The 26,992-nt window shown below is 47.6% G+C and overlaps 2 protein-coding genes across 6 annotated transcripts in view; one reads left to right on the forward strand and one right to left on the reverse strand.

Annotated features, from left to right (window-relative positions):
• XPC (XPC complex subunit, DNA damage recognition and repair factor) overlaps positions 1–17,201 on the reverse strand; it is a 29,446-nt gene extending 12,245 nt beyond the window's left edge. For 4 of the 5 annotated variants that reach the window (XR_012499806.1, XM_074344253.1, XM_074344252.1 and 1 more), the window contains exons 1-7: positions 17,032–17,201; positions 10,511–10,706; positions 8,517–8,635; positions 5,986–6,109; positions 4,976–5,060; positions 3,922–4,079; positions 3,392–3,512 (exon numbers count right to left, since the gene is read on the reverse strand). Coding sequence is in view for 4 of the 5 variants with exons in the window: in XM_074344253.1 (XP_074200354.1) it covers positions 3,392–3,512; positions 3,922–4,079; positions 4,976–5,060; positions 5,986–6,109; positions 8,517–8,635; positions 10,511–10,706; positions 17,032–17,134 (906 nt within the window). In the remaining variant the exon portion in view is untranslated. The remainder of the gene's footprint in view (positions 1–3,391; positions 3,513–3,921; positions 4,080–4,975; positions 5,061–5,985; positions 6,110–8,516; positions 8,636–10,510; positions 10,707–17,031) is intronic. The other variant, XM_074344254.1, reaches the window with a different exon arrangement.
• A 104-nt stretch (positions 17,202–17,305) lies between these two features.
• Positions 17,306–26,949, forward strand: LSM3 (LSM3 homolog, U6 small nuclear RNA and mRNA degradation associated). Its single transcript, XM_010953109.3, has 4 exons — positions 17,306–17,455; positions 19,618–19,728; positions 21,933–22,028; positions 26,544–26,949. Exons 1-4 carry the CDS (start codon positions 17,435–17,437, stop codon positions 26,622–26,624), a joined length of 309 nt encoding a protein of 102 aa, XP_010951411.1. The 5' UTR covers positions 17,306–17,434; the 3' UTR covers positions 26,625–26,949.
• Positions 26,950–26,992: the final 43 nt, after the last annotated feature.

The following is a 26,992-nucleotide window of genomic DNA, read 5'->3' on the forward strand; positions in this document are numbered from 1 at the left end:
GCACGCTTCTGCAAGGATGTATGCTTCTAACAAGGATGCACGCTTCTGCAAGGATGCACGCTTCTGCAAGGATGCATGCTTCTGCAGGGATGCGCTTCTGCAAGGATGCACGCTTCTAACAAGGATGCACGCTTCTGCAAGGATGCATGCTTGTAACAAGGATGCATGCTTCTGCAAGTATGCACGCTTCTGCAAGGATGCATGCTTCTAACAAGGATGGACACTTCTGCAAGGATGCACGCTTCTAACAAAGATGCATGCTTCTGCAAGGATGCACGACAAGGATGCGTGCTTCTAACAAGGATGCATGGTTCTAACAAGGATGGACACTTCTGCAAGGATGCACGCTTCTGCACTGCTATTCTGCACTGGACTGGAAGCACTAGACTGAGAAATTGGGCAAGAAATTGAGCAAGAAACAAAAGGCATCCAAGCTGGAAAAGAAAAAGTAAAACAAACTGTATTCACAGATGTCAAGATCTGATACATAGAAAATCCCAAAGAATGCACAAAAAACTGCTAAATGAATTCAGCAAAGTTTCAAGGTATCAGATCAACACAATCAGCTGTCTTTCTATACACCTTCCATGAACAGTCAGGAAAGGAAACAGCACCACTTACAGTAGCATCAAAAAGAACAAAATACCTAGGAAAAAGCTCAACCAGGGAGATGAAAGACGTGTCCACTGGAAACTGCAAAATACAACTGAAAGACACTGAAAAAGCAAACAGAAGGAAAGCCATGTTTATGGACTGGAAGACATAATACTGACCAGATGGCAATGCTACCCAAATCAATCTGCAAGTTCAGTGCAACCCCTATCAAAATTCCAGTGGCCTTCTTTTCAGAAATGGAAAAGCAGACGGTCAAATTCACACGAAACTGCACGGGGCCTCCAGCAGCCAAACAGCATTATGAAGCTGTACTTGCGCTGCCGGATTTCAAAACTTACTAGATTCACAGTAATCAGAACAGTGTGGTACTGGCGTAGGACAGGTATGAAGACCAACGGAACAGAACAGAGGGCCCGGAAAGTAACCCAAGAGTCTACGGCCAAGTGATTTCTGACGTGTGCCAAGACCGCTCATCCCCGTTAAAAACTTGACTTTTCAACAAATTATGAAAATAATACAGTACAATGAATAGTTGAAAGACTAGTCTCAACAAATGGTGCTGGGACAAGTGGATACCTGCATGCAGCAAGGATGAAGCTGAGCACCTACCTTACATCACATAAAAACATTAACTCAACATGGAGGAAAACCTTAAATGCAAGAGCTAAAACTATAAAACTCGCAGAAGCAAATACAGGAGGAAATATTCACGATCTTAGACTTGGCAAAGAATTCCTGGTATGACAAGGAACACAAGAAAAACAGAAAACTGAATCCTGTCAAAGTTAAAACACTTGTGCATCAAAGGACTTTATCACAAAAGTAAAAAGACAACCTATAGAATGGAAGAAAATATTTGCAAAGCATGTATCTGACAGGTGTCTAGTATCCAAAATACGTAAGGAACCCTTACAACTCAGACAGAGAATCTATTTAAAAAAATAGGCAAAGGACTCAAACAGACATTTTCCCAAAGATAAACAAACGGCCAACAGGCACATGAAAAGATGCTGACCATCGTGAGTCATCAGGGAAATGCAGATCAAAAACACCACGAGATAATGAGATACCACTTCCTACCTGTCAGGATGACTATGATCCAAAAAAAAAAAAAAAAAAACCAGGGAAAATAACCAGTGAGGACCTGGAGAAACTGGAACCCTTGTACATTGCTGGTGGGAATGTAAGATGGTGCAGCTGCTGCAGAAAACAGCCTGGCAGCTCCTCAAAAAGTGAAACAGAGTCGCCACAGGAGCTGGCAACTCTACTGCTAGGTAAGTACCCAAAAGAACTCAAAACAAGTACCCAAATGAATAGGTGTTCACACACGTTTACGGCAGTGCTTTTCACAGCACTCAAAGAGCGGAAACCCGCCTAGATGCCCATCCAGGTGAACGGGTAAAAGGAGTGTGGTCCATCCCGACGACGGCGTAGCATTCAGCCACAAAGGGAATGAGGTCCTGACACAGGCTGCAAACGTGAACAGAACTTTAAAACATGCTGAGAGAGAAGCCAGACACAAGAGGTCACGTGCACTGTCCCTCTGCTGGGGATGCCAAAATCCAGAGGCTGCAGCCCCTTCTACAGAACGGCAGCTTTCAGCTGGCCCTCCAGCCCGCACGCCCTGCATCTGCGGATGCAGCCAACCGCGGGCGGACGTCCGCCTGGCAGTCGGCTGAATCCTCGAACATGGGACCTGCAGATCAGAAGAGCCAGCTGTGCTGTGTGATTTCCTTTATATGAACATCCAGAGCATGCAGCTCCATGGAGACAGAACGCAGACACCTGGGGTGGGAGGAGGAGGTCGAGTGGGGAATAACTTTAACAGGTACGGGGTTTTCTTCTGGGGGAGTAAAAATGTTTTGAAAATAGAAGTGGTGGTTGCACACACTATAAATGCACCAAAAGTCACTGAATTGTTCACTTTAAAAAAAAACTTTTTTTGTTGTTTAATAAAACCTCACAAATAAGTCAAACATATATGCGCACAGACGCAGAGGAGCGGGTCTGGGAGGACAACACTGAAATACTACTTTTCTCCGGGTGGGTCCGACAGCACAGTCACCGGCAGGGCCGGCTGTATCCGACTTCTCAAGTCAAATCAGAAGAGAAGCAAAGATGCCAGGCGGCTGGCCTTTAGAGATAAAAAAGCCTCTCTTTCCCTGAACAAGCAGAACCTGAGGTGCAGATGCAAGGATATGCAGTCGCAGGAATCTTCCAGGGATAAACTGCATTTCTACCTCCTCCTGCTTTGTTCAGAGGCTTCCTCGAGGGCATTTTAAACATGTGACAAACCCTGTCTGCACATAAGCCCTTCACCCTGACTCTTACAGGACGGAGCCTTCCTCCCGGCACGGCCGCCCACCAGTGTCACTGCCCAACCTGGGAGGTTAGGAGACACTTTCTAAAGGATTTCAGCAGCCAGTTTGAAAGAACATTTCCTTGGGACCTTTAAACAAGTTTTCTATAGTTGATGGAAACAACTCTAGGGCACCTGACCCCCAAATTAAGTGCTTTAACACACCCGGACACCGAGTTACAGACAGGTGAGAGTGCAGACTTGTGGCTCACACGCTGGTCCCAATCCTGACTCCAGAGCTCACCACCTGAACGACCCTGAGAAAGCGAATTAGCTTCTCAGAGCTGCAGTGCCTGTTTTTATGAGAACTGAGTACAGAAACACACGTTAACAACTGCACCGGTATCCGGGACGTGACTGCGGCGCCACTAGCTAACAGTACCGACGAAAACAGTGCTGCTGGGAGGAGTCACTCACATGGACCAGTTCTTCAGCATTTTTTGCCGAGTAAATAGCAAATCTCCTTTCCAATGTCGTCTGCAGGTCATCTTGTTCATTGGTTGAAAGGTCCTCGTTAATTGTAAATGTTCCAATGAACCTGGAGAGAAAGCAGGCGTCCCCTGGTCTCAGAGGTCACGGCCAAGAGGAACTCTGATCTTCTACAGCCAAAACTCAGAGCAGGGGGTCTCAGGAGTCCCTCTTCCCGGCCTGTCTGCTAACCCCTAACTCATCACTGAAGACCCAGCTCAGACCCCACCCAGGGTCTCAGCCCCCGCTGAGGTAAGCGCTGGCTCGTGGGCCCAGCACACATCTTCCAGGACAGGTGTCACACCACGGCAGTGACCTCGGGTCTCTGTCTCCCCGACCAGCCCGCAGTTCTTCCTGGGCAGAGATCACGTGCCCACAGCCCAGCACAAGGTCCCCTCAGGGAGGGTCTGACAAGTGACCTGCACCCAGCCCGAGACGCTAACCCTCACCAGGCTCCGCGAGACAGGCGGAGGCCCTACCATTTCACCAGGTTTGACAGGTAGCCCGTGTCCACATCCTGAGGCGGCACTCTGGTGAAGCGCACGGGGGTGATGGAGAGGCCGATGGCGCGCAGGTCGGGCTGGTTGCAGATGCTGTTCCGATAGAAGCCATTCGCCAGCAGACACAGAAGGTGAACCTGGGAAGAGGGAAAAGGCTGAGGACCAGAGGAATTTTGCCACCAAATTCAAGGCCGTTCGTGGACAGGAAGTATTTGCTGTCACTTCCACATACGAGAGGTGAACACACTAACACTGCCGTTTCCCAAGACTCTGTCTTTCACCCCCTCTTCTCCCCACATTCTCCTCCCCTCAAAAAAACACTCACACCTCAGAGCTGCAAATTACAGGCTTCTTTCTTCTTAAGAGGCCTTGGCTTTTAGAGATACGTCCTGAAGGATTTATGGATGAAATGTTACAAAGCCTGGGGTTTGCTCAAAAAAATCAGGAGAGAACAGAGTGGGGGAGAGCTGCTGTTGGCGGTGGGGGGATAGGCTGTCTGCACCCCCCAGCTGTGCCTGAGCCCAGCCCCCTCTACTGCAGACCCCACCTGTTCCCACGTCTGAGCCCAGCCTCTCCCCCAGCCTCCTGCAGTGACCTCGGCTGTCTGCCCTCCTCACATGCAGCTTTGACATCATTTCCCCTCGAGGTGGGTCCCTTCCCACCTGCTTACAGCCTGCCTACTTCAGTCCACGGCCCACCCCTCCCTCGCTTAAGCTTCAAGTCTTGGCATCACGGTCATCCTTCCCTTTCTTTTGCCTCCAACACCAAGAGATAAGAGAAGCAGGGCTGGTGCAGTGCCCACGGAACCCTGGCGCTGCGGGCGGGGTCTCCTCCATCCGTCCCACCGCTGAGCTCTCTCTAGCCGCCTGCTGCCCGTCAGAGGACGCCACTGTCTTCCCTCCCTCACTCTCCACGGGGTCCAGGGCACACTGCCCCCTACACGCAGGCCGCCAGGGCTGTCCCACCATCCCCCCAGAACTCACAGGACTCACGACAAAGAGGACACAACCCAACTCTCCCTCCCGACCCCTACCTTGTGCGTGTCTTCGTGGACCTCCTTACTGAAACGTTTCATCAGCCTCCGAAGATGCATCTCAAATTCCATTTTCAGCTTTTCACTGCAACACGGGGGACAAATCCGAGGAAGAGGTGGGAGACTGAAGCCTGACCCCACCCCGTCAACGCTGTTCGGCTGTGGGGACCCGGGACCCCACAGGCCGTGCCGCTCAGCCAGACCTGCTCCATCTCGCCAGCGAACTGGCTTAGCACACAGCCCACCCCGCCCGCCCGCCCCCCAACCCGCACCCTTCACGCCTCGCGGACGTGCTTCAGGTCCCACCCTCCGGGACGTCTTCCCGGAGCACCCGACCTCCGCTCCTCAGCACCCCTCCCTCTGAGAAGTCAGCACGCTCATTTGCAGGACCCTGTCCTGGTGGAAGATCTTGCGGGTCTGTGCACCAGGCATCCGGACGAAAACCTGATGCTGCTGGAATGACTCCCGCTTCTCCCCACTTCGTGCCTAATAACCTGCCCGTCACACAGGGGGGCTGAGCAACCAGTTAGCACCCGCAGATCCGCTCCAGACCACCAAGCCTACGGAGGCCACAGAGCTGCCAGGGGCCCTGGGAAGGAGTGGGGGTCCCCTATCACGGTGGAGGCTGCCGTAGTCCTGTGGGGGCTGTGGTGGGAAAAGCGGGGGGGTTGAGCCTGCCTGACTGGGAGGGATTCAGATCTCGCCTCACCTGCTCACGGCTGAGTGACTCCTGAAATGTTGCTTAACCCCTCCAGCTCCTCATTCACCTGCTGTCCTAAACATTAAGTGAAACATGGCCAACCTGCGGGGCCCCAGGCACGCCTCCTGGCCTGGCCGGACACAAGGTTCCTCCTTCAGGTCCCAGAGGGGAGCCAGGGGCTCCCTCACCCAGGTCCTGACAACCCTGACACCCAGCCCGGGTCTCCTCCATGTTTCTCCAAAGTTGTCACCACGCAGCAGCTGCTGCTGATCATACGTGACAGGACTCCAGAGGCCAGCCTTGATCTTACCTCCTTTCCCTTGCTTTCACTTGCTCCGGTGTTTCAATTTCTATCTCCACTGGCTTCACAGGCAGAGCGGATTTAGAGAAGGCTGTGTTTTCCCCCACGTCGCCTGGCCCAGGCTCACCAAGTTCTACCAACAGTAATTTTGCAAGTCAATAATTATCATTATTACAGGTACTGTACTGAACAACACTGAGTTCTGCTGGGCTGGAGGACGTGAAGAGTGGACGTGAGGTAGGAAACTGCAGGGACCAGTACTCCTGCCACGCTGAGTACCCAGAAATCACCAGACACTGCTCTTACATTTACTTGTCTCGTGTAACCTGCACAAGAACCCAAAGAAACAGTCCTAGAGGGAACAATCTAAGGCACAGAGACAGTGAGATTAATTAGATACAGACTCCTAGTATCAAGGAGCTGATGTGCATGTGTGTTCTAGCAGACTTATTCTTTATCCAAAAAAAAAAAAAAAAAAAAAAAAAAAAAAAACCAGCCAAACGAGAACAATTCCCTGTTCTCTGTGTGACTACAGTCATGCTCCTGACGACCTGCTCTGTAGAGAAGCACGACTTGGGTGTCTCCCAGCTCAAACGTAAACTTGGTCACAACACGGAAGGCATCTTTTCCATCTCTTTACCTTCTACGTGGCTTGTAAACACTAGTTGAAATAAATTAAGTTTGCTGACCTGGATGTAACTGAACTTCATTAGCAAAGGTCCTTTCAGAGCAGCTCTGGGCCTAGAAGCAATGACAGCCCATTGGCAGTGAGCATACCCGTGCCAAAATCTTGGTGTCTATGGACCAGTTCCTACTAATGAGCCAGGCCTTCTTGGAGAAAAAAGGGCGGATTCCAGGTCCAAAGCAAGAAAAGTAAAGGGAGATCCTGGAATATCTATTGTGCCAGGACAAAAACATTCTCAGAAGCTAATGACATTATGTCAAAAGGACACAGCAGGGTAGCCAGCCTCAAGGGGCTCCTGCCAGCCAAATGGGGGACAGTCTGAAGGTCAGAAAGTACAATGATGGTAATGGATTACAAGTCTGAATTTCTAAGCCTGCAGTGATACTCGAAATAAATGAACAAGTAAGTCCAATTCTCCAGAGGGAGGGCTGTTCTTCAAAGACCACAGCCAGCTGACAACACACATGGAGGGCCAGAACCAGGACACGGCTGCTCTGCAGCGCTCAGTGTGATAGCCTCGGACTCAGTCAAGACCATCGACGCGCTAAAACCAGCAAGAAAGAAGTGACCAGGCAGCAGGACACTCACAGAACCACAGCCCAACCGAGATGGTAACTTACAAGAGGACAGCGCACCTTAACACGGGTACCAATGGGTGGTGCCACAGACACGGCCAAACTGAGCATCTCCAGCAGGACAGCCTGACGTGAGGTGCCTCTTAATGGATGCAACGTGAACTAGAACGTGTTCTTGACGCAAAAAGGTTTAATCTAAATGCAACCAAGTCTTTGCAAATGCAAGGACTTACCTCAGTTTCTAAGAAATCCAGGGGACACTGAAACAAGTTTACCACCACCGTGAGATGTCTGATTTCTCACCAGACAAAACCAGAACGAGACATTCTACAAGAGGCCAGGACTCCGCAGAAAGGAAAAAGCACTGCTAAGAAATGCCAAAAAGGGTGGTGGGCGGGGTCCCTGCTCTAGATTAGAGACCCAACAGAGAACCAAACACCTGGATTAGATCCTGCACTGGGGGAGAGAAAGATAAAAAAACAGCCACGGAGGATGGTTTTATAACAATTAAGGACTTAATATTCATCCTCAGGTGCGACAATGGTGTTTCATAACGCGGGAGAATGTCCTCCTCTTAGGAGACGCACCTGCAGGATTTCAGGTGGGAGTCAGGACGGCTGTGACCTTCCCTCACCAGGCTCCACCACGCATGTTTCTAGAGACAAAGATATGCTCGATGCGCCGCCATGGTGAGTCCGTGGGTCCAGGTGAAGAGTGCAGGGACGACATTTTCTATTTCTTTGTAGGTTTGAACATTTCCGAAGTAAAAGGCGGGGCAGAAGCCAAGCCAGGCAGAAGGAATCGGGGACGGTGACACTGGTTATTGTGAGGACAGGATGCACTAGGCCCATCACATTTGCAAAGTTTCTTTCCCACAACATCCTGGAGCCCACACGGTGCCCAGCTCACAGTAAGCGTCCACTGTTTACTGAAGGTCAGCAATGAAAAGGCGGAGTTCCGCTCCCACCCAGCTGTGTGAGCCGCAAAGCTGGGCTCTGGTCCAGGTCTAAGTTCTCTCAAAGCCTGGGCCCTCTCTACGGGATGACGTGGCCTGTGTCTCATGATCCCCTCTACTGCGGCCGCCAGGAAGAGACCACACAGCCTTCCTTGGAAACCCGGCCGTGAATTTTGCCTTACATCAGAGCAAGTCCCTACTGCAACCGTACCCTTGTCTTATTAGAGTCACACGGAAGTGACAGGACTGTGGTAAGTGATGTGACTCCAGACAGAATCAAACAGAAAATGGGGCCAACTTTCTGACAACAGAGGAAGACGCTTACCTTCCACCTCCTCCCAGTCATCTTCACTCTCCTCCTCGTCGTCCGCCTCGCAGCCACCTCGGTCCACGGCAGCCTCTTTCCTAGGACGCCGAGCCTTCTTGCGGGCACTTGGGAAGCCCCTGTGTGAAGGGCACAGGAAGGAAGACGAAGGCTCAGACATCCTAGGCTACAGCTAAGCTAAACAGACCTTTAAGGACTCCTCCTCCTATTTACTGAGAATCTGCGGCACCTCGTGGAAGATGGTCTGCGAGGTCTGAGCCTCATTTCCTCCATCAGCACAGGCCTCAAGTTCCCAGCGGGATGTGTGCTGATCATGGATCTAACACCAGGCGTGCTGTCAAAGCGGGAGGAATATGGTGAACCTACAACCTAGAGCCGAGTGAAGGGAAACAGCTGTGTCTGCAAACGTGCGCAGAAAGTCAGAAGAAACTGCGATGAGGATGTGAGTCCCAGAAGAAAAAGCGGTGAAGTCTGGGTGCCCACGTGTGCAGCTGGACGCCAGGAAGAGGAGGGAACTCATGTCTGCTGATCCTCCCATGAGCCAATGCAGAAGACTCCTTCCCCACCTTTGAGGCTGAAGCTGGTACAATTCTAACTTCAAGGTGAATGGGGATGTGGCTACACACAGGTGCGTCATACATAAGTACAGGGGCATCTGGCTGGGCTGGGAGACGCTGGGTAGCCGAGCAGGGAGCTAAATGCTGGCTCAAGACTACATGGTTGCTAATGTGTAATACACTTCTGCAAATTCACACAAAGTGTGTTTAGAGTACTGAGTTACTTTTAGTTTTTGGGAGACTTGACACATGGTATCCAGTGAGAATATCATCCAAGATTTTAGCACAGACATTTATAATAATCAAGTTTCAGGCTTCAGCTCTAAAAATACACATACTCCCTTTTTAGCCTGCCACTTTCTCTCAACACCATAGAAACAAAACTTCTCCCAGAGAATAAAGGTAGCAGAAATGTCAACTCTCAGCTGAGAGGCGGAGGGGGACCAGTTTCCCCCGGCAGCATCCTGGTCTACCTACAGGTGGATCTCCCTGCGGAAACGATTCAACTAGCGGGGAGAGGCACTGGGAGCAGCAAGCTCAGAGGCCTCTTAGGCAAAGTCTCAGGCAGAAGAAGAGACGGACAGGGCGGAAAATCCACGAGCCTTCTCATGCTCCCTCCTGCTGCTGCCCTGGCCTGCACCACCTTCCGACACTGGAAGAGCCGACACTAAGAGTGAGGGTTTATTTCTGCAGCAAAGAAGGAACGACTGCCCCTGCGTTTGTCCCTCCTCCCCGCTGCCCCCGACGTCCCCCGGAGGCCGATGACCCAGCGTTCACCGCTCACCACACGTTACTATGTTCACTCACTGCGAGAGGCCCTGCCCTAGATGCCCCGGGGCACACAGAAATGTGGTCCCAGCCCTGAGAGCCACAGGGCACACGGCATGGACACAAGCAAGTGCAGCACAAGGCAGGTAAGTCACACTCCTAAGAGATGCAGCAAGAAATCAGAGGAGGAAGAGGGGGAAGAGCCAATTAAGCCTGTGGCGCAGATGACGAGTCCTCTGCATCTTCCAGGTGGAAGGAAGGGAGGTCCAGCCGGGCTGGAGTTGAGGCACCCGAGGAGAGCGGGGGGAGGGGCAGCTGGAAGGGCAGGGAAACGCCCTGTGCACATAATGTCTCTGCGCAGCAGACATAGCACTGGGCCAGGCGTCAGAAGACCTAGGTCCCAGCCTGGTTCCTGCCACCACCTAGCTGTGTAACATGAATAGATCACTTTCTGCAAGCAGCTGTCCTCATCTGGGGAGTCTGGGAGGTGAGCTGTATCATCAGCAAGACTCTCCCCAGCTCTCACTAGTGGCCTGAGCTCTGCCTAGAAGAGTGTAAGGCTCCCATCTTGTCCACGGACCCTAGAGACAGGCAGAAAGAGCAGGTCGTATCAGTCGCGTCTCCCTGACGGGAGCAATCAAGACCTGGTCGGGTTTCTGGCCGTCTCACCTGGAATCCTGCCCATCACTGAGGGCTTCGTCCTTTACGACCTTGGGGCCTTCAGATGTGACAGTCATTCTGGCCACCTTCTTCCTCGCTGGCCCGTCTGCTGGGCCCCCAGAGCCACCGCAGCCTCTCTTCCTCCTTCCTCGGGACACTTCTGACGGAAGGCTCTTCTTGAGAGGTTTCTCCTCTTCAAAGACACCTAGACGGCCACGTGGAACAAGAGAGGGGGGACAGCGGGAAAGGGGGAGACACCGTGGGTTCGCAGGTCATGAGAAGGCCTCTTCTGTGACCTCCCTCCAAGCCACATCCCTGTCACCAGTTCACACCCCAGGTTTGCTCAGCAACCAGCTTTCCGCCTCTTCCCACCTCGAGTCTGGTCTACACTCTACAGCCTTCCTCCCTCAGCATTTTATTTTACTCCCCCTAACGTCACAGGGACAGCACCACGTGACCCGTAAAACCTAACCGGCGAACCTTACACTTCAGCTCATATCCAGCAAGGAAAACGCACTGATTCATTAACACCTTGTTTGTTTATTACCGGCCAAGACTATTTATTCTAGGGATAAGCCACTCCTACTAAGTGAGATGTTCCCAGTTCGCAAACAAGTCTTAAGTTTCCAGTTTTACCACAACTTTATGTCCACTAGTCTATGTTTCTGCCATCTTGCAAAACCAGACTCTGCTCAAACCACACACTTTATGAAACCTTTCCAACTGACCCAAATGGCACTTGCATACCAACCGTCCCAGCAAGCTTAGGGTTGGAATAAGTTAGTAGTAATTTAAAAATAACTTCATTTTCTTAAAACAATTATTGTTTCTTTTTTGTTGTTGCCAAAGGGAAATACAAAAAAGGCAGAAGCTGTTGGCTTTTGTTAAAGTAGGGTATCTGAAGCGTGGTCTCTATATTTTTAAAATTTTGTTATCGAAGCGTAGTTGGTTTATGATGTTAGTTGCAAGTGTACAGCAAAGTGACTCAGTTTACATATTCATTCATGTGTGTATTTTCTTTTCAGATTCTTTTCCATTATGTTACTATAAGAAATTAAATACAGTTCCCTGTGCTGTACAGTAGGTCCTTGTTGTTTATCTATTTTACATATAGTAATGTCTATCTGCTAGTCCCAAACTCCTGACTTATCTATGTTAACATGTAACTATATTAATATTTTGTATATTTTTATAATGCATAATAGTGTGTCAGAGGAAGACATTTTTCTATTTTACAAATATATTCATGCAAATTATCTTGAATCTGAAATAAATGACCTTCTTTTGCCTCTGCATACTCTACTTCAATTAATTTTGGAAAACAAAAATGCTCTAGCCTTTATTGAGGTTCCAAAAGGAGCTGCAATATTAATCCAAAATACCAAATTAACTCATTCCTCTCACTTATGGTTTGTCCTGCTGACTCTCTGGGTAGGTATTTACATCCCCCAAGAACATAACTTTGCATGGGGGGAAAACCCTCTCCCTTTTGATCTAAATAAAATCATAACTTAATTTTAGTGCATTTCACATTTGTCCAGTGCTAGTTAAAATTGCTGATTCAGTTGTTTCTTTAAAATGTTTTATAGAAGAAATTTATGCATCTCATGTTTTAAATATTTTAATGAAAACATAAAATATTTCAAAATTAGTTATTTAGAATCTGGAAATAGATTTCTTATTTCAAGGCCAGAAGTTGCTTAACGGTTTAGGACCTGACAGTCTGAGAAGGGTGCCCTTAAAATCAGGATTTCTAGATCTTACATTGGTTTTTTTAGCCCTCTGCTAAAACGGATGCTAAATGTGTCACTTTTACTAATCTAAAACTACAGCTGTGTATTTCTGAGCTTTGAAAAGAGTTAGGAGTTAAAATAGGAGTTAAAAGTGGGAACCAGAGAAGCAAACTGTGAATCCAAAAAATGTTCATAGTATCATTCATATTATCATATTCATAATATCCAAAATTTTAAAAATCTGAATGTCCAACCACGAGGTAACTATTAATTATGGTACAGTCACACAACGATATGTAATTCAGTCATCTCTGGAGACAAAGGAAAATCATATACGATAAAATGCTGCGAATGCAGTTTTTTTTACAGTGTAGTTTCTACTGCACAAAAAACACAGACTGGAAGGAAACATTATGATCAAACAGTGGTTACTTATGGGTGGTGGACGTAAGCATGAAATTTTCTTTTCTTTATTCTTTGCTGTGTTTTTTTTTTTTCTTTTGGTCCCAGAAAAATCAAGAGGCTATTATCCAGCTATTCCGTACTAACGGAAACAAAAAGGCAGCTGGGGTAGCAATACTTGTATCAGACAAAGTAGACTATAAAGCACAGCCTGTAACAAAAGGCAAAGAAGGACGTGATATAATGACAAAAGCATCCATACAAGACGATAAACCACTCATAAACATACATGCCCCTAATACAGGAGCCCCTAAATATATAAAGCAAGTATTAACAGAAGTAAAGGGAAAGGCTGACAGCAGCACAACAATAGTGGGGGACTTTTACCACCACGCTTGCATCACTGGACAGGTCACCTGGACAGAAAATCAGTAAGAAAACACAGGAGACCAGATGGACGTAACAGATGCCTGCAGCACATTCCATCCACAAACAGCAGGATACACGTGCGAGTGCACACGGAACACCCTCTAGGATAGATCACATGCTGGCCACAAAACAAGTCTCAACAAATTCAAGAAGATTAAAAATATATCAAGCACCTTTTCCAACAACAACAACAGTATGAAACAAGAAATCAATTACACAAAGAAAAATGGAAAAAACACAAACACATGGGGACTAAACAAGATACTACTAAAAAAAAAAACCAATGGAATAATGACGAGATCAAAGAGGAAATCAGAAAATACCTTAAGACAGTGAAAATAAAAGCACAATTCTCCCAAATCTGCAGGACGCAGCCAAAGCAGCTCCAGGAGGGAAGCTTCCAGCAATACAGGCCCACCTTGACGAACAAGAAAAATCCCAAATAAACAACCTAACCTACCATCTAAAGGAATTACAAACAAAGCCCAAAGTCATCAGAAGGAAGGAAATAATAAAGATCAGAGCGGAGATAAATAAAGACAAAAAAAAAAAGTCAATGAAACCAAGAGCTGGTTTTTTAAAAGATAAACAGAACTGGCAAGCCTTTAGCCAGGCTCATCAACGAAAAAAGAGAGAGGATCCAAATAAACAAAATCAGAAATGAAAGAAGATAAAATTGGTATCACAGAAATAAAAACAGTCACAAGTAAATGCTATGAACGGTCATGTACCAGCAAGTTGGACGTCCAGAAGAAATGGATACGCTCCCTAGGAACAAGCACTCTTCCAAGGCTGAATGAGGAGGAAACATAATCTGAACAGACTGATCACTAGCATTAGAATTGAATCAGTAATAAAAAGAAAACTCCCAACAAGCAAAGTCCACAACCGGTGACTTCACGGGGGAGCCCCACCAAACGTGTAAGAGGTAACCCCCTCCTTCTCAAGCTATGCCGAAAACCTGAAGAGGAGGGGTCGCTCCTAAACCCATCCTGTGAGGCTGGCATCACCGTGGTACCAAAACCAGACAGGCACACTGCAAAAAAGGAAATCACAGGCCAATATCCCTGATGAACTCAGACGCGAACCAAACTCGACCATGCATAACAAGGATCACACGCCATGATGAAGCGAGATGTACTCCCAGGACGCAGTGATGGTTCAGCACCTGCAACTCACACGGACGAGAGAAAGGGCGACCACCGTGCCAGCGGAGAGAGACAGCCTCTGCAGTAGGCAAGCGGTGCTGGGAGGACTGGACCGCTACATGGAGCAGAACGAAATCACATTTTCTCACACCACATATAAAAATAAACTCAAAATGGATCAACAACCTAAATGTAAGACCAGAACCACAGAACTCCTGGAAGGGAAGTATACTCTCTGACGTAGGTCTTAGCGATATTTTTTTGGATCTGTCTCCTCAAAGAGAAATAAAAACGTAACAAATCGAACCTAATTAAAGTCATCAACTTTTGCACAGTAAAGGAAAAAAAAGAAAAAAAGAAGCCATTTCCAGGACTCTCCAAGACTTAGAGCTACAGTATAGTCAGCCCTCATACTCCTGGTTCTGAATCTGCAGATTCAACCAACCTTGGATCGAACTTTGGTTGGATCCGCAGATTGGAACCCAGAGATGTGGACGGCTGGCTGTATTTCACTGTGTTATGTGAGGGACCTGAGCATCGGCGGATCTGGGTGTAGGCAGGAGTTCTGGAACCAATTCTCTGTGAATACCGAGGGGTGACTGTATGTCTAACCAGCCTCCTTGACCTTAACATGGTTATTTCAGCAGGGCATGAATTACCACTGTGGCTTGCTTGGCCATCTATTGATTTTACAAAAAAACACCTGCTTAAACGGCCAGCAGTATCTCATCACACTAAGAGTAAGATACATACTCCTTAGTTTGGTCTCCAAACGAAGGGCCCTGCCCACCTCGCCCCTCAATTCCTACCACTTGCCCCCTTGTACACTGTGCGCTGCCAGCTGGCCAAGCTCATTCCCTCTGAAGAGTCTTTCAACTTTCTGATTTCAACTCTCTTCCCCCAGAATTTCCTATGTGAGCCTCCTTCAGGACAGTCAGTAATTGACTCAGTCAGCCACGTCCTCACACACGCCTCCTGTGACCACTGCTTCTTCCCCATCCCCATGTCAGTTTCATTACAGCAACCTGTTCTGCCTTCTTCACAGCTCGTCACCTTGTGGATTTAGTCTTCAGCTTATCTGTCCTACCTACCATTTCCCCCAAATTATAAGCATCATGAGAGCAGGGTCCTTGGCTGTCCTGTCCACCACTATAATTCTAGTGTCTAGAACAGTGCCTGAAAACAGCAGGTGCTCAGGAAATATGTTGAGGGAGTTAATGAACTCCATCAATTAACATGAGCACAGAGATTAAATATCCAGAAACAAGTGGTGCCCTACTAGAAACAAGGATATAATGTGGAAGACTATTTTCTCTGTTCCGAGCTGTTGGAAGCAGCCAAGTGTCCCCTTCATTTACATGCACTGAGATGCTGTTAAAATTACACCGAGGAGTCGCCAAATCAGTGTCACCTGCAAGCAAAACCACAACCAAACTGCTCCTCCACTGAACCGCAGCAAAGAGAGCAGCTCTCCCGGAAGCTGCCTTGGAAACTGGCTGCTAGCTGCACCAGCTCAGAGTCTGAGTGAAGCCCACGTTCACCCTTATCTTCGTTCAGGCTGAACTGGTATCAGGCCACCTGACCACCTAACCCAGGCCATGCCAGGAGCTTCCACAGCACCTCACTGAAGACTCACAGCCACCCTGCAAGTTAGTATGAGGCCCTGGGGAGGGCCACCTTACACAGGACACTCAGGGCGTGTCTGGGTTGAGATGTGGAGGAGTAGCAGTCAGCCGGGGCCAAAGCCACGGAAGGACATTCCAGGCAGAAGGCACATCAAAGGCAAAGGCTCAGGTGAGAAATAACATGTCGTGCCTGTGGGACAGAAAGGCGGCCAACGAGGCCGGTATCCGGCAAAGAAAAGAGCGCTGGTGCTAGGAGGCAAGGGGAGAGGTAGCAGCAGCCAGATCGTGTAGGGTCTTGCGGGCCGTGGTGAGGAATTTGGACTTTATGCCAAAGAGCAATGGGAAGCCACAGAGCGTTTGAAGTAGCGCAGCAAGATCTTGTTTGTTTATTTTTTTAAGTCACTTGCGCTGCAGCGTGCAGAACTCTTGTGGGGGGCGGAGGGAAGAAGAGAGACCAATGAACAGGCGACTGTAGTCGTTCAACCGAAAAGGGACGGTGGTTTGTTGGGGGATGTGGCCACGGAAATGAAGAGCAGTGGAGAGATTTGAGATAGAGCCCTGAGGGTGAGCTGGCAGGGCTCCCTGAAGGCTGGGAGGTGTGCGCGAAAGGAAGAGGAGGGGTTTGCTTTAACAAGTCGTGAGGGGCAGGTTTAAAGGGGAACCTCAAGAGTTGTGTTTTGCCCATAACAAGTGTAAGGAGCCTATTCCATGTCCACGTGGGGAAGTCAGGTGGGATGCGAATCCGGGGCGTGACATGACATTTAGCTGAAGGTATTATTCTGGAGGCCAGCACACGACAGCACGCTTAAGTCCTGGTCCGCTCCTCTTGCGGGGACACAAAAGAACCGCGATGCCTTTCCCCCGTCCAGCCCTCCGCGTGTGCCAGGAGGCTGGACGTTCACCCTGCGGGCAACAGGGGGGCAGGAAAGAGACTGCTACGCAGGGGAGCGCGCGGCCCGGCTGGGCTCCGGCGGAAGCGCTCCGGGCGCGCCACTCCCGGCACGGAGGGCACGGCCCCGCGACGTCGTGGGGGACGGGGCAGCCGCACACCGCCCGCCTACCTCGGCCACCGCAACACCGCTTCCTCCGCGCTGCTGCCTCGCCCCCTCCTCCGGGAGGCCGGCCTCCCGCTCCCCGCCTGCCCCCTGCCCTCCTCCAGCCTCTCCCTAAGCCTGGCTCGGCCTCACTCTCACCCGCCTCCTTCTCCTCGCGCCGGGCTTTGCTCTCGCCCTTGGCCTTCCGGCCGCGCGGCTCGCGTCCCCGCGGCTGCCTGCCGGCCGTGCGCTTTCGAGCCATCTTGCCCGGGCAAAACTCGCAGCGCGAGTGACGCACCACGAGTGACGCACCACGCCGACCCGGGACACCGCCTGCGCGCTGACCCCTCCCCGAGGCGGGGCGCTGCCTGGCCACGCCTCCAGACAGACCCCGCCCCAACCTGCGCCCCACCCCAGCCCCGAAGGACCAATGCAAACTGCAGGAAACTAGAAACCGCGAAACCGAATTTCTACTTCCGGGGCACTGCGTCCTCGCGCTTGCAGACACCGGAGGGGCTTTCGTGCTCTCGCGAGAGGCGGGAAAGGGCGCAGGGTTTGAAACATGGCGGACGACGTGGACCAGGTGAGTGTCTTTCAAAGAGCGCGCCCCGGAGTGGCTTTCCCTCACCCCTGTCTGGCTCTGCCCGTCTTTGCGTCCCGGAGTTACTTTCTCCAAGCTCACGGGAAGGTGGCCAAGCATGCTCCTCTTTCCGGGTCATTACGGCCTTAAACTGCCTCTTGCTTAGCCGCGCTCCCTCCGAGTTTTGCCTCAGGCCCTGAGGTTTTTTTCTGTTCAAAGCTCGCCTGAGAACTAGTTCTTCCCCACTCTCGTCGCTTCCCTTCTCCTGCGTCTCACCTTTACCTGTAGGATGGGAATAATTATCCTTGCCTGCCTCACGGAACTGTTGGGATTCTGATAGAAAGCCTGACGATAAAGTTAAGGAGTTGTTATCATTACTGAGCGCAACAGTTAGTACACAGCAGGCACCAGCGACCATCGTCCTCCTGTGCTTGGACACCGTTCTGGACACCAGAGACACCGGCATTGACATACGTGGTCCCTGTCCCCACCTGGAGCTTATATTCGGGGGAGGACAGATAAAAAGTAAACATAAATATGTGCTACATACGGGAACTGTGATGTGATATGAAGGAAGCAAGCAGGAAGCTGGTATTCAGAATAACTAATGATCCTACAGGCTTTATCACCCTTTCTGCCTTCTTCCCAAAATTGTCTTCCTCAGATATCTTTGTGGATCAGGCCACAACTTCATCTTTCTACTGAAATCTCACCTCATCAAAGAGAACCTCTGTGGCCACCTACATAGTACAGCACTCTCCCAGTCTGCTTTTTCTTCGTAGCTTGTTATTTGTTCATATTAAGTATATGTCTGTCTCCCTCAACTGAAATATGAGTTCCTTAAGAGCAAGCGTTTTGTTTTGTTCGTTGTTCTGTCCTCGGGGTTTAGAACAATGTTGGAAACACTCAGCAAATATTTATGGACTGAATGCATGGGGTGATCCGGGAGGCTTTTTTGAAAAGGCAGTATTTAAAACTACAGAATGAAAAGGGTGGACAGTGGGCAGTAGAGCTCTGTCATGTGTATATTCTAAGAGTGCTCTGATTACTTACTTACATGCCTGTCCCCACTAGAATGAACTCCTTGAGGGCAGGGACTGACTTCTGTATCATTGTAATCTGCTAGTTGGTTAGCTGGTCCTTGACAAACACCTGTTGAACTGACCAGTTGAGGTCAGGATTTTTTTTTTTCCTCTCATCTGTCCTGTCACATTCACTCATCTTCCTCCACTGGCCTAATGTACTCACTGAAAAAGTTCTTTGTGATTAATCTTATCAACTCTTCCAACTTTGGTGTCTTCCTTCCATATCGACTTCACCCCTTCCATAAGGACCCCAGTCATCCTAGCCCTGATTTCTTTGGCAGCTGTATTTCTGACAGTTCTTTAATAGTAAAAACAGGAACCACTTATAGGTACTTTCTGTTTGCCAGATACTGTTTTAAATACATCAAATACATTAGCTCATTTAGTCCCCACAAAATCGTGAAGGAATACAGTGGCTTTCTCATTTTGTAAACAAGGAAACTGAGAGTTAGAAACGACATAATTTTTAATCCCAGTTCATTAGTGTCAGAGTCAGGCGTTGAACCCACATGGCCTGATTCCAAAGCCAAGGCTTTCAATCTGTATTCTATACTGCCTCCTAAATATATTCATCTAACTGGCCAGATGGCTCTCTAAGCTCACCCTGCATGTACTGAACCCATCATCCTCCCTTATACATTCATCTCTACTTAGCATTTTGACTAGTATGTGGTAGTGATTAAAGGAATGTTCTTCAGATTGCTAAATGATATATGAGATAAAGCCAAAGTCCCTGAGAAAGTGACTCCCTCTACCCTGAAATGGGGTCAGACAGTTTGGATTTGCAGTAACAGGGTACAGTCATGACTATTTTGTCACGTACATCACTCCTGTGTATGTATGTCAGCCCTCATTCATCTAGTACTTACTACATGCCAGGCACTGTCCTAAGCTTTCATATGCGGCATCTAAGCCTCATGGCAACAGCAGTAGGTGGGAATTGTTGTTAGCCACATTTTGCAGATTAGGAGACTGGGGCATGGAGAGGTTAAGTAACTCGCCCACAGTCACACAGGGTACTGATGGTTCAAACACTTCGCTCTCTAGTGCTGTTATTACTAAGCCTGTTTCTCTTATCAGCAACAAACTACCAACACTGTAGAAGAGCCCCTGGATCTCATCAGGCTCAGCCTGGATGAGCGAATCTATGTGAAAATGAGAAACGACAGAGAGCTTCGAGGCAGGTTACACGTGAGTATGTTTGTTAAATCACCTTGAAATCAGATGTTTCTTTGCCTTCCCTCCTTACCCCTCCTCCCTGCTTTGAAATGTAAAAAACTGTCCTCCATGAAGAGTGTTTTGAATGTAGACAAGAGGGAGGTGGAAAGTAACCCGTATTTCTAAAAGCCAAATACAACTGTGTTTTATTCATATTTTTAACATTTTTTTCTCTTAACAAATGGTTTGTTTGTTAAAGAACATTTTTATTTCTTTCACTTTTTCCTTTCTGTTTATTTGTAAATGATACTAATTTGTTCTCCATTCTTAAGTTCTTTGAATTGTTGACATATATATAAATTTGTGTTCTATTGTGAAAAATTTTAGACAGCACAGAAATACATGGAGTAAAAGGTGAAATCCATTTCTTCCATTGGGTCTGTAATCTTTCAGCTCCTTTCTGTATACTTACACGCATATACATGATTATGTGTCTGTGTGTATGTATTTGCACTATATACATCACTTCTGAAAAATAAATGGGATCTTGCTATGCATTTTGGGAGCATCTTTTTCACTTAATCTTTCTTGGAAATCATTGATCATGGGTACATATAAATCTTTTTTTTAATGATTATGTAGAAATCTATATGGTAGTAGTGATATTTAGATTGTTCTCCATCTCTTGCTACTGTAAGTAATGCTACAATATGCATTTTTATACATTTTCCTTTGTGTATATCTGCAAATATTCTATAGGATCGGTCCCTTGAAGTGGTTCCTTTTATTCGTAAAGAGGGTATACTAAAGGTTTTGCCTCTTTTTGATAACTTGTTACTTTCCTGAGTGTCTTGTTTCTACTACTGCCATTCTACCCTGAAGTGATTAAAAATAGCTAATTTTTATTGAGCATTAATTATATGCCAGGCACTATTATTTTCAATGTTTTGCATGTAATATTTCATTTAATCTTTATGTCATCCCTGTGCGGGCTGATACTAATTATCCCTGTTTTGCATTTGAAGAAGCTCAGGCTCAGAGAGGTGAAGTCACTTGCTGAAGGTAACACAGCCAGTTAAAGGGCCAGCACAGGAGCCTAGGCAGTCTGACCTCAGCCCTCTCTTAAGTGCTACAATTCCACCTAACATAAAACCTAAAAGTAAAGAACCTCCTGTGCTTTGAAAGGAAATAGGGACCTGGGGGACAGTGGTCTTAAAATTCAGAAAGGCAGAAGAACCCCAGGAGATGGAACAGCGGCAGCTTTGCAGAGAAAACCAGAACTGAGCTTAACTACACGGACCAGTGGCACACAGACAGACACGCTGGGACAGACGTGTTGTCTTAGCTCTTGGTGGTATCTCCTGCTTTCTGAGAGACTCGTTGCCTCTCTGTGAGTGCCCCAGCCTTTTGTTTGTTTTCTGGCCTCATCTGTGGATTTTCGCCCTTGTTCATGTGCTCTGCCGAGCAGTTCCTGTGTGGCTGAGGGGCTGCTTTTATTTTGATGTGAGCTGGTGGACCATTTAACAGTGGTTAGCAGTGCATGAGTGGGTTCTGAACAAGCCCCTCTCCCCCTCTGGAGGTTCACCTTTTAGTAAAATACAGGGGCTTTGGAGCTTGGATTGAGGACATCCCTAAATATCTGAGCTGCTGTGTTTATTGTTTGAGCACACAGGTGCCAAGCAGTCAGTTCTGGCTGGGTCATGAAGTGCAGGGTGCTGCTCTGCTTACTTTTGGTGTTTAGTTCAGGACAGGAAAGGTTGAAGGACAGTACCTTGTGCCTTTAGGAGCCTGCAGTGCCATCATCTTAGCAGTTAAGAATTTTATTTCCTTTACTGTATCTTTCTTCTCATGCTGTTACAGATGGAATTGAAAGAAATACACTGAAAAGTGATGAACTAGCTTTTTTTCCCATGATTAAATATTATAAATATTTATGTGACTGCCTTGGATAACAAATAGGGTGGACACTTTAAAAATAACTTCAAATCATTTTGAGTAAACTCATTTTTCACCATAAAGGGTTCTGTATTTGTATCAGGTCAATTAAGTTATCATTGGAAATGATCTGCAAAGAAACAGTGTATTTGCACAGCAGGACTATACTTTATTTGCACATAAAAATTTGTGGTATGATTATTGCATGTTGCTTATAATTGAACTATTGCATATTGTAATCCCTAGTCATCATTTCCTAATTTGCTTAGTGAATTTCTTGGTCCCTTCCCCTCCCCCTTCAGGCTTATGACCAGCATTTGAACATGATATTGGGAGACGTGGAAGAAACTGTGACAACAATAGAAATTGATGAGGAGACGTATGAAGAGATATACAAAGTAAGTCATGTATTTCTGTTCATCGCTTTTAAAACATCATTTGTTCTCAGAATCCGACAGCTTAACACTTATTTATGGAAAGCTTGTCATGTTTTGGTACCTGTTCATGGACTCAGTAAAGTGTAGCAGTTAAAAGCAAATTGCTCTTTGCTTGGGGTCAGACACACAGTTTCCAGTGCTGGCTTGGCCACTTCCTTCCTGGGGTACGTTGTACAGGGCAGGACCTCTGCAGACTTAACTTTCTCATCGCTAAGCGGGCTACTGTCAGTTCCGCCATAGGGTTGCCAGGACCCAGTGAGACGCGGCCATGTCTAGTACGGAGCGGTGATTCTGGACGGTGCTGTTTTGTGTGGTGTGGATTTGATCTATCGATACCAGAAATAAAACAAATTTTGAAAATATTTATTAGCTCATTAAAAATAATAATAATCCTATGACATGTTGACATAAGTAACATTTTTATGAGTGGTAACTATATTTTCTAAAACAAAGTATTTTGTGAAAAGTGTCTTTATTTTACATTTTGCAAATTTCGTTACTGCCTGGCGTAGTTGGTGACGTCTAGATCGTCACATCTTCTGTTTGCATTTAATCTGTTGTGGTTGAAGAAAACCTGACCTCACACAAGTAGGTGGTTGGAAGAGGGAGGAGTATTTTTTCTGGAAACTTGCTTCTGATGCTACACCCGAACCACTCATAAGTGGGAGTTTCTTAAAGGCCAGTTGCAGTGTGGAAACTGAAACTGGATCAGTGAGCTTTCCACACTCCCATTAGATGCCGGTTCATTGGTCTCGCCTGCACTTGGAAAGGCTCCTTTATGCACGCCTGATTTTGTGACATTGAGCTCTGGTCATTTGGAAAATATTAGTTCACGGAATTATGCAGATCTTCCAAATATTGGCCCATTTCATTGCTCAGTATAACAAAAGAAAATCACCTTTGTTCAGTCTTTTTAAGTATTGGGAGGCCAGTCTCTGACTCTCCTAGAGCCTCGTGGTTTAAAATGTGGGCTCGGATTACAGGACTGCCTGGATTCCCATCTTGACTCCCTTGCTTACCAGCTATATAATTGTACCAGCCTGTCTGTGACTCAGTTCCCATCTATAAAGTGGGGGTGGTAGCAGGACCCACTTCATACAGCTGTTGAGGAATCACTGGGGGGCTCTGAGACCAGGCCTCAGATCGGGACAGGCACACAGCGAGTGTGCGTGTGGTGCCTCTGTGGGTTTTGTGGTTCTGCTCTATCCTGGCTCTCCTCCTCTTTTCACCCACTCCTGACACTTTGACTAGTTTTCATTCTCCCTGTGAACATGGGATTTTTTTTTTAAATTGGCAATTTTTTTCCTCAGATGTCATTTAATAACTACTCTTTGTTCAGCCTTCGGTCTGTAATAATAGTAGAGCATGAAAACTTGAGCTCTCGGTTAGCAGATCTGGGCTCAGATCCTGGCTGCTGGTGATCGGTTATCTGACCCTGGGCAGGCTCTGAAACTTTCTAAGCCTCAGGGACCTCGTCTCTAAAATGCTAATACAGTAATCGTGCCTTCCACCCGGATTGTAACAGGGTGCGCTGAACTTGGTGCTTGTGGAGCTGGCGGCAAGTGATTGATTGGTGGTCGTTACGGTTATGAGTGAGTCTCTCCAGCTTGTTTTCTTTTCTGAGCCTCACGCTCTCATTTCTGTCATGGATGAGAATCTGTGACTGTTACGTCAAACTCAGTACGTCTAAAACTAAACTCCTAGTGTTCTTCACCTTCAAAGCGAGGTCATTCTCAAGTCTGTTTCTTTTCATGATTTTCTCACTTATTTAGGCCATGGATCTCAGAATTTTACATAACAAGTCAGCCCGAAACTTACTGGCTTGAAAGCACACACTTTTATTAGCTCCCACTTTCTGTGGGCCAGGTGTCACCTGAAGGCTCGCCTAGGGAAGAAGGGTCTACTTTTGAGTTCACTCACGTGGTTGGCAGGATCATTTCCTCCAGGGTTTCCGGACTGAGAGCCGCAGTCCCTTCCCGCGTGAGCCTCTGTTGCCGGGTAGCTTGTTTCCTCAGACCCAGCAGGAGTTGGCCAGCGAGGTGTGACTGCCTCGTGTAGCCTGACCGTGACGGTGGCACCCCGTTTGTAGTATTTTCTTGGTTAGAAGCAAGGCACAAGCTTACCCACATCCGGGGGGGTGGGGACTGCACAAGGAGGTGATCACCAGGAGGCAGGGGTCGAGGGGTGATGCTCACAGAAGCCGCTTGCCTGAATCTCCAGGAAACTGTAGTTGAGTTAATAGAGAGTCATTTCAGATGAAGTGGTTTCTGTGCGGAACATGATGGGTGGAACTTGAGCTCAGAAATAGGACCACCGAGTAAGGGATTTGAGTGAAATATCTCAATTGTTTTGATGAGCACAGACTCCTTCACTAGACTTGCTGTGCTGAGACTAGACGCGCCTTTTGCATCTTACCGGAAGCCAGTCCTGCGACGTAGTAGACAGAAGATACGACACTTGTTTCTGAGAGTGTTTCTCGGTGTCCCTTGAACTAAGAGTGTTGGCAGCACCCTTGCACATGTTAGAAATGCAGGTTCATGGGCCACACCCCGACCTACTGAGGGAGACTCTGGGCCTGGGACCAGGAAACAGCCTTAAGAGGCTGTGACACAGGTGATCCTGTGCACGTAAAACAGCTCCGCTGCCCTGAGAGTGCCGCCTGGGACAGGGCTGGACACGTCCCCAGGTGCCAGGGGCGTGCGCCTGTTCGGCGCACTAAATATGTAAGTATTATTTGAATTTAGTGTTAGGAGTTCTTTTATGTTAGTTCCATACCCAAGAAGCTCATAAAACATCGTTTTTACGTTTTAAAAGCATTATGAAAACACAGCTATTACTAATAGTTTCTTCCTGGCAGAGAGAGAGTTCTCTGTCAGACCCACGTGTGGCCGCCTGTGGTATGGATTCCTGTACACCAAAAAGGGTGGATTCGTGGCCATTGCCCCTCCCACCTCCCTTGTGCAGAGCAGGGATGACCGCCCTTTCAGGAAGGGAAGGCGTGGGAACATGGAGCAGTTACTGGTCCTTTGCGGGGATGCATCTCTGGGGAGGCCAGAGCGTTCCCTGTCCAGGTGGGAGAGGAAATCCCGGGGTTAGGTCAGACGTGTCCCACGTGGTATTTGGGACATATTTACAGTAAAGAAATTATTTTTTGTTTATCTAGAATTCAAATTTAATGGGGCAACAACCTGTATGTTTATTTGCTAAATCTGGAGGCTGCCGAGCGTTCACAGAAACGCTCAAATTGCTTTTTTATCCAAGCAGTGGTTTCTCTGGCAATACAATTATTTTAAACCTTCGGACTTCAGAGGTTTCTGATCTGTTTATTTCCAGTCAGTTCTTTGGGCAGCGGCCTCGAAGCCCTTGTTGGACTGGCCTCGTGGGTGCCTTCGTTCCTTTAGCCCCTCCCCTCTGTCCCTCTCACACAGATTAATGCTGGCTGCCGTGGCCATTTGCTAGAGAATCTGGGTGGGAAGGCGATACCCTGAATCAGATCTTCTTCTCAGGGCTGAGTGTGTTCAACTGAGAAATTTTACTGGGCTTTTTCTCTCAAAGTTTTTTTTTTCCTGCTTAGCGTCCAGTTTGAGGTCTAAAAACAGGTGGCTTTTCTAACCTCATGAATTTCTTTTAACTGCTGCTTGAAAACCAGCTAGTTCTCACGTGAGCTCATCTTTCTTACTCTGCCTTGCCAAGTGCACCAGATTAACAGCAACACTGCTAACTGGCTTTTCCCAGCCTCTTCCCCCACAACCTATAGGTCTGGGACGTGTTTGGGCTTCTTTTCTAAGTCCTTGCAGGCAAGCCTCACCTAGTGTTTCACCAGGGGATAAGAAGATTTCAAATCTTCCACATCTGTTTCCTTGCTGCCTCGGGCTTGTCCCCTAGGCTAACGCAAAGGTACCCATTCCATACACAGAGAAGCATCGTGGGAAGGCTCAGCACAGTGGAGTTTAATTCCACCCCCACAGCGGTCCTTCGTGAGGCTTTAGTTCAATGCGATAGCTTTCTTCTAGGTGCTCAGTCAGGGACCCAGGTTTCCTCCATCTTATGGCTCAGCCATCCCCATCGTTCTCCATAATCTGAGCCCATGGGGCGGGGATACCACAGAGGGGCATTCGTGGGCGATTTATGGGTCAGTCAGCACTTCTGTTCACTGGCCATTGGTCAAAACCCAGTCCATGGCGCTGCCTGGTCGGCAGGGAGCGTGAGAACGTAGCGGAGCCGGGTGCCAGGAGGAGGGCAGGAGGGGCTTGGTGGACAGCTGTAGTCTCCACCCCAGTTGTGTTCTGGGGAAAGAAACAGTTAGTAGGTGGTTCTTTGTGCTACAAAGGTAAGTGATCAGATTTTCTAATTAATTTGTTTGTGTTATGGTGAATCTGTGTTTGGTTTTTTGTTTTCAAGTTTCTCTGTCAAAAAATAAATACTGCTACTACAAATTTGTATAAATGTGTTCTGTATTTTTTTTTCTTCTTCCAGTCAACAAAACGGAATATTCCGATGCTCTTTGTCCGGGGAGATGGTGTTGTGCTAGTTGCCCCACCTTTGAGAGTTGGCTGAAACAAAGAATTTGTCCTGTGTGGAAAATAGGAGACTTTGTATCATTGCCTCTTTAAATGTAGAAGACACTCAAAAGAGAACCTGCGTACATTTTGATATTAAGAAATGACCAAGAATTCTTCCACTCCTGAAATAAGTTGATTTGCAGATATCTAACAAATTCTTAAGCTAAGTGGCATTTTAATTTTTCTCCATCTCTTCTAATAAATGTGATCGCCAAGATGCAGAACTCTTTTTCAGGAGTTGATCTGCTCCATTGTTTTTTCAGACAATTTCTGGGTTTTTTTCTTTAAATTAAATTTGATGTTTCCTTTTTGATTTTTAATGCAGTCTCCTGTCTTGTGAATTCTTTAATTAAGTGTCTTCCG

Source organism: Camelus bactrianus, chromosome 17 (genome assembly GCF_048773025.1).
Source record: "Camelus bactrianus isolate YW-2024 breed Bactrian camel chromosome 17, ASM4877302v1, whole genome shotgun sequence".
Taxonomy (NCBI): Eukaryota; Metazoa; Chordata; class Mammalia; order Artiodactyla; family Camelidae; genus Camelus; species Camelus bactrianus.